The sequence below is a fragment of the Priapulus caudatus genome, unplaced genomic scaffold, assembly GCF_000485595.1.
Source record: "Priapulus caudatus unplaced genomic scaffold, Priapulus_caudatus-5.0.1 Scaffold418, whole genome shotgun sequence".
Lineage (NCBI taxonomy): Eukaryota > Metazoa > Priapulida > Priapulimorpha > Priapulimorphida > Priapulidae > Priapulus > Priapulus caudatus.
The window spans coordinates 18,516-26,358 of NW_014577479.1; the positions used below are offsets into that span (position 1 = coordinate 18,516).

The following is a 7,843-nucleotide window of genomic DNA, read 5'->3' on the forward strand; positions in this document are numbered from 1 at the left end:
GGTACCCCCATGCATAGATCAATGCTGCCGCACATCCGCAAAGTTACAAGTGCCTAGAATCTTTAAGTATATATATACAGTTAAATTTGCTTTTAGATATCTAACTGAATAAAAACAGTCCACTTTCTACGTTAAGAAAAGTGACGAATTCAGCAGCTTTGATTACGTGCGTGTCAGGTGTCACTGGTCGTGCCCTCACTCCCCACGATAACCCCTGCGATATATGAACTTATTGTTCAGTGCTTGACACTCGGGCCAGCCGAATGCTGGCCCAAAAAAAATTTTGGTCGCCCAATTTTCCATTGCCATTTTTTCGGTTAAAATATAAATCATAACCATAACGACACATATTAATATGATACATGTGTATGCAGTATTTGTATAGGTGTGGCGCCAGCAACTTGTATGTATTGTATCTGTGATATGGGCCGGTGGCCTTCTTTACCTGAATAAAGAAAATTTGAACCATAAGTTACTACACACAAAACGATTTTTGTTATTTTATTCAATTAAACCCTCACTACACATGGCCACGTAAACTCTGTCCGCCGATTATTTACGCCGGCGGATCGATCCGCTGGAAATTCGCTCGTCTGCCCGTGTCCGGCGTATTTTGTCGAGCGAATAAACCAATCGGACGTGTTGTTGATATCATGTGATCCGTCGAGTGGCGTACGCGTACGCTCTCAAATTCGCTACGTGTGCCCCTTCGTGATCGGGCGATTAAATTCGCTACGTGTGCCCCTTCGTGATCGAGCGTATAAATTCGCTGACGATTTTAATCGTCGCGATCGGGCGAAAAAATACGCTCGTGTGCCCCTAGCTCTAGTACTATAGCCCGCGTACAGTTGCCGCAGGCTATGTACGCCTGCGGCAACTGTACGCGGGCTAGAGCTAGTGTGCCCCTAGCATACCACGTGAAACAGTCGCAGAGCCTGGGCCGCGGCTACTTCATAAAACGAGCCCCAAGGTCACGCGTGCCGCGGCGGCTTTGATCGCGGCGCTTTTGACGCGGCGGCGGTTTTCGATCGATCGCGTACTATAGGGATCCGGCCTGCGTAGCACGCGCGGCACACATACACACACACGTACGGCGTACGTCTGACAATCTCAAACAGTGAACTAAAACGCCGTGTCTATATTGTAAAGCGAACTATATTACATAGGAAAGCCGTGTCCGCCGAGTGTTGCGATAAATCGAAATCTGAGCACTTGTTTTGCGCTGTGTTAACGCCGAACAGAAATTGTACTCGCCCAAAGATTTTATTTTGGGCATGTAATATTTTGTTTTGGGTATTTTTTAGTTGCCCAGCAGAGGTTTTGGTCGCCATTGGCGACCGGGCGACCGGCTGTGTCGAGCACTGTTGTTATGCGGTCATAAAAACACTGGGCTACGCTACATGCTGCAATCGATTTCTTAGACTGTCACGAGGTTTTGTTCGTGTGGCGAATCATGATTGGAGAATGTTTTGGATACCCCGTCTACGTTCAGGAACGGAGCGTATTAGAATGCGCTCCCATTTACAATTCTGTCCAAACTGCCGTTTGCGATAAGCAATTTGCGCTGTGTTAACGCCGAACAGAAATTGTACTCGCCGAAAGATTTAATTTTGGGCCTGTAATATTTTGTTTTTGGTATTTTTCAATCGCCCAGCAGAGGTTTTGGTCGCCATTGGCGACCGGGCAACCGGCCGTGTCAAGCACTGTCATAGCATAATAGCGTATGCGGCGGGGTATGCAAAATAAAAACGAAACGTCACAAATTCTATTTTTAGCTCATCTGACATAGTCAGATGCAGCTTGTAGAATCCGTGCGTCAACAGTTGGGCACAAATCTTAACCGCTTGATGTACGGTCACGATATTCGGGACATTTGGGGTGGATAGGATGTTTATTACTGGACATGCTCTCTATCCTTAATTAATAAATTTCATTAAATAAATAGATTTCATTAATAATAAGATTGCAACTGCTATTCTTTTTTTATTGTCACTGGCATCCATGATAATTAACCCGGGTTAACCCAAAAACCNTATAGCCACAGCGTAAAGAGTAAAGTAAAGTATACTCACTCGGTGACGGTCATTGATTTCGGGGAAATTAAGTTCCAACTTGACGAATCGGCACAAATAGTACAAGTTAAGATTAACGAACAACAAACAAAATCGAAAATAGGTGTCTTGTCTTGAACAGTCGTTCGTACTATCGTAGTATTGCTGGTTGTATCGTAGTACTGCAGTTTATGAACATAGTGATGAAGGATGAAGCAGCCATCCATCTCTCCGAATGAAAGAGAACGATGATTGGTTGGTTATGTGCCTACAGGACTTGGATGGTGGCCGCGGATCAACTGACTGCAGGCGCGTGATTTTTTTTCCTATAGGTCAATCTTGAAGAATACATTAGGGCTTCTAACGGTGCTGCCATTGGTGATACAAATCACGTGCCTTAAAACTACTGTTTATGGTTGCATGCATGCATTGTGACCTAACCTAAGTAAACCTAACCCTAACCCTAATCCTAACTCTAACCCAAACCCTATTTAAACAAATATATAAAAAATTTAATTTTTAATTGTTGTAAAAATTAATTGCTGTTATTAGAATGTTGTAAATAAATCATGTAAATATTTGCGTTAATTGGGGGAAAATGTTAAACAGATAAAGATAGAAAAATACAGAAAACAGAAAAATAATTAGAAAACGAACCTTGGGATTCGATCGTCCGACCTTCCGTACATGACACCAGCGTTATACGCGGTAGACTATCGAGTCATACCGAGAAAAATACTTTTGGATGTGCTATGTATATCGCGAGAAAACAAGCTCAACCAATAGCAGCGCTCATTACAACCCTATGTTCTTGATTGACCTAGGAAAAAAAATCACGCTGGCCGCCGTGTGGTTGTGGTTGGCCGTGGTGGTGGTGGTTTCTATGGCTCTGCGTCGCACTTTCATCGACAGGGGGTTCTGCTAGACTGGTACTCGCTCCCACCTCGATTACTCGATGGCATGGGAGAGGGGGGACCAGAAGGCCGAGAGGTGGGACCGGTTAGCAGTCTAGGGGTTCTGCTTGAATTAATAATTAATCACTTATTTATTGTCAAATTTTAATCTAGTAGCTAAGCTTGGTTACGCTCCTTGTATTATTATATTGATTAATTTTATGCTATTTTGGTTTATGCCCGATAGTATCATATTTAAAATGGATTTGTTTACATTTCGCAGCGAACCTCTCGCCTGGCAGGTTAGAAGATGGAGCGAAGATGGAGCCCTTACCATTTCTGTGATCTCTCTACGAAGTCGAGAAGTTTAAACCGTTAGACTCATGTTCTACACGCCGGATCAGGCCGGCACAGACGGTGCAGAAAGTGAACTGTATTACGATCGAGGTCTTTACCAGTACCATTCTCATTTCGATGATGTTAATCCATTGCCGCTTGATATGATGTATGACGATGACGGAGATGGCCTGGACGACATGTTTTTCCACCGGGTGGATTCTGCCGAAATCATCTACCAACCGCGTCAGAAAAAAGCCAAGATGATAGGAAAATATCTCATGGGCGATTTGTTAGGCGAAGGATCGTACGGAAAAGTTAAAGAAATGCTAGATACGGAAACATTGGAACGACGGGCAGTGAAAATATTGAAACAGAAACGACTACGGAAAATTCCCAACGGAGAGCAGAATGTCCAAAGGTTTGGCCCTTGGTTTGATGTTTTCCTTCTATTCTAATAAGTTATATACCTATTTCATATTCTCAATATTTCTGCAACACAGCGAGACGTAATGGATCAGAAATACGGTCAAGGTTATATCATTGACGTTACTGAAGAATGTCTTGCTACACTGTCACTAGATTACATTTTTGACTTTTAATTTATGTTCACTACCGAGTAATTGTATTTGTAAGTAATTTCTCACACTCTTCACTTATCTATAGGAATATTATGCGTATATTTGTTACATGGTAAATGATGTCCATCAACATCAATTTCATAGGGTCTTGTCACGTGATGTTATTTTAATCAGAGTGGCTATATGCCCGGCAGCCGGCGTATATCTGACGGCTGCCGGGCACGGTCTTCGATTTCCTAAATGCCCGGCAGTTTTTAATTTTAGCGGTTATCCTCACGTAAACAAGGGTTACAAGTTTAGAGTTAGGATTAGGGTTAGGGTTAGGCGTTAGGCGTTAGTTTAGGCCGATAGAGTTAGGGTTTTTGTTAGGTTTAGGTTTAGGGTTAGATCGGTAGGACTGCCGTGGCCATTTAGGAAACGAAGACCAATGCCCGCAAGCCGGCATATAGCCACAGCGTATTTTAATCGCATGCTGGCTATGAGCCGCGCCGGGCACGGTCTTCGATTTCCTAAATGCTCGGCAAGCTTCGCTAACCCTACCTTGTTTACATTGAGATAACAGCTGAACATTAAAAACCTGCCGGCAGGCATTTAGAAATCGAAGTGACCGTGCCAGGGAACGTCAGATAATATGCCGGCCTGCCGGCATACTAGGCCACTCTGTTTTTAAGCTCAATTGCATAGTCAGATGTAGCCTCTTAGTACTATAGCCCCGCATCATCTTAACTGCCGCAGGCCTATAGACATGTCATGCTCGATTTCGCTACTGCCAAACTGTCACCCACCTGTCCCACACAAAAAATGATCGCAAAACGCAAAATGAATACGGGCTTTTAACACTTATTTATCTACATGGACATCTCACCTATCTTTTTTGAACACTATTCCACAACTTTACACCATGTATTTATCCTTTTATTACTCAAAGTCAGGACTACTGGCATTCCGCATTTGAAATATTCTGGGCGTGGCGAAACTGCGTGATGTCACATGTATTGTATATACATGCACCATAGCTGCCCATTGTTTTGGCCCTACATTATCGGTGCCATGTATATTACAATACCGGTGACGTCACCACGCGTTTCGCCACGCCAGAATATTTCAAACGCGGAATGCCAGTCGTGGCTGACTTGAGGAATAAAAAGGATAAATACATGCTGCTAAAGTTGTGGCAAAGTGTTTCAAACGATAGGTGAGATGTCCATGTAGATAAATAAGTGTTATAAAAAGCCAACTCATTTGGCCATTTTCCGATCAATTTCTCGTGGGGACAGGTGGTGACAGGTGCAGTAACGAAATCGAGCTGAACAATGTTCTATAGCGCCTGCGCAGTTAATGAGGCCGGGCTATAGTACTAGCAGCTAAGTCAGTATGCCAGCTTGTAGAATGGCTGAGCGTGCGCTGCGTCGGCCGTGCGTCCGTGCGTTCAACAGCTTGGTCACAAATCTTAACCGCCCTCGAACGTACGGTCAGATATCGGGACGTGGGGCGGAATCCAAAACGAGTTGATGTCCGAATCTGGGGTCAAAGGTCAAGAGGTAGTAAACAGAAGGGGAACATTCCCTCCTTAACTTAAGGTATAGGGAGAGGAATGCAGAATTCCGCACAAACTCTAAACCGGCTCGAACTAGCCGTCAGATAGTCGGTGTATAGCATCATTATGGCGAAAAGACCATCATTGTGCCGAAATTGGAGGTCACAAAGTCAAAAGGTCAAGGTGCACAAGGCAGATTTTAGACACCTTTCTGAGGACATGGTCTGACGGACGGCGATTGAAAAACTTTTTTTTTTCAGCGCGGTGACCTACGCAGATTTTATGGCTTTATTGAAAGGACCTATGAAATGTACTTTCCCGCTGACATGCGAAAGAGTAAGTGTCGGATTAACTTGCTTTTGACCTCAAGAGGAGGGTTACAGAACACTTGATCTTTGTTGATGTTAACAAAGGACTGAACTGCTTTTGCCCTCTTATTAGAGCCCATACCTGCTACTGAATGGTAGGCTACAGGTTGCAGCAGTTCAATTGCAAAGCAATGTTTGTTGAACAAGGTTTACGTCCTTAAATCATATTATTTCTAAAGCAGTTCTGTACTATAGCACCCTGAATGGCCTGAATCAGTGAATGCTCGCGTGCGGGTAGCGCAAAAACACGGGGCAGCCCATGACTTGGCACGCTTCTAAATCGATAAATTAGTTGCGTGCCAAACCTGCCAATGGCTATAGAGATAGGTGGGTGCGAAAGTGTAGGCTGAATAATTTTGTTCGAATAGGCTACGAAAGTCAAACAAGAATATAGAAGACTTATGTACATATTATAACTATAAGGTATTACTAATAGTAATACTATTATGATGCCTTGCTATGCACAAACGAATTTATCAGCAGAACACCAGACACCAGATGAGCCCTGTCGCACTGCGGCACTTGTTTAATTGGCAGTACGTTTTGTGTTTCACAGTGAGATAAGGTTCCTGCGAAAGCTGAGACACAAAAACGTTATCCACATTGTGGACGTTCTCTACAACACGGAGAAACAGAAGATGTACCTCGTGATGGAATACTGTGCCGGTGTCATACAGGAACTGCTGGAGTCAGTACCTGACAAGAAATTGCCAATATACCAATGCCACAAGTAGGTTGCAAGATAACCTTTGTATGCGATGTGTCTGTTTCAGCAGGGACAGTATTAAATTGACTACATCACGAATTTTCTATGTTAAAATGTGTAAAAAAATTTGTTGCCATTTTTTTACATTAAAAGTAAGAACTAATGGGACTAAACGTATCGTCATATTCTTACCTGATAAGATTGTTTCTCAACTAGTTAAAAATCCCAAAAACCTGGACGATTTTATATTGTGTTCCTGACATTGATTGCTTGCTATGGGCTATGTATGAGTCACGAGTGTATGTTCACATTGAACAATATAATCAAATAAGAAGTATAATGCAGCAATATAACCATAAAAAGTGAACAGAATTACTTATATTATTTTTTTATTATTTACGGTGAAATAATCACTTGAAGGTAATTTCAGGAGGTGTCATATGTTCAGTGATGAAAACTCGTGCAAAAGGTGAAGTAGTCAGCTGCACCCTTAGGCCGATTACCTTTACCAAAAAATTACCTTTGGTTCGGGTTACCATGGCGCAGCGGCCGGCTTTGATGTACGCGATCGATTGCGTACTATATAGTGTACGCATGCTATCGTGCTATACGTGGCCGCAGAGCCGTTTATACTTCGGTTACTCGCTCGTTCAAATGGACGATTAATCGAGCTCCGTTTTTGGAGCGATTCCTAACACTACTATCCAGGTGTTCACATTTTGCAACAATCGAAAAATGCATTTCAAGCTGTATATCCTATATTTTACTTGTGAAAAAAAAATTATATTCCTGCCTACCCATGTTTTTGCAGGGAAAAAATTTAAAAAAAAATGTTATACCTACCTACCTACCCTAATTTTCACAATCCATGTGATCCGAACCAAAGGTATTTTTTTGTTTGGCCTTAGAGTATAGTATGGATTCTAGGGCTGAGCTCATGGCCCCAAGCCCCAAATACCCAACGAGGTCAAAATTCAGGATTTTTGAGACTTTATAATCAATGGCGCTCTCTCGTGGATTGAAGGCACGAATTCAAAGAGCTATAGATTTTAAAGGGACAGTAGCCTCTAGGATTTTACTGCATACAACTGTACTTACTGTATAACAAATCGTCTATACCCACACGTATTTGTTACCAGATACCTAATTTAAAGGGACAGTAGCCTCTAGGATTTTACTGCATACAACTGTACTTACTGTATAACAAATCGTCTATACCCACACGTATTTGTCACCAGATACCTAATTTAATTGTTATAATTAATTACACATCAACCCTACGAAATTTGAACGACGCCATAGCACCCGCGACCGTGCTGCCACCCCGAAAAAAGTTGCGTATTTGACCATTTATTTTGCACGTTACAGACC

The 7,843-nt window shown here is 42.6% G+C and overlaps 1 protein-coding gene across 2 annotated transcripts in view; it reads left to right on the plus strand.

The window, feature by feature from the left end:
- The first annotated feature begins 2,954 nt into the window (after positions 1-2,954).
- The window catches only part of LOC106810199 (serine/threonine-protein kinase STK11-like), a 14,566-nt gene continuing 9,677 nt past the window's right edge, over positions 2,955-7,843 (plus strand). For both annotated transcript variants that reach the window (XM_014813483.1, XM_014813484.1), the window contains exons 1-3: positions 2,955-3,041; positions 3,228-3,701; positions 6,323-6,496. In XM_014813483.1, coding sequence (XP_014668969.1) covers positions 3,328-3,701; positions 6,323-6,496 — 548 coding nt within the window. In that variant the 5' untranslated portion in view covers positions 2,955-3,041; positions 3,228-3,327. The remainder of the gene's footprint in view (positions 3,042-3,227; positions 3,702-6,322; positions 6,497-7,843) is intronic.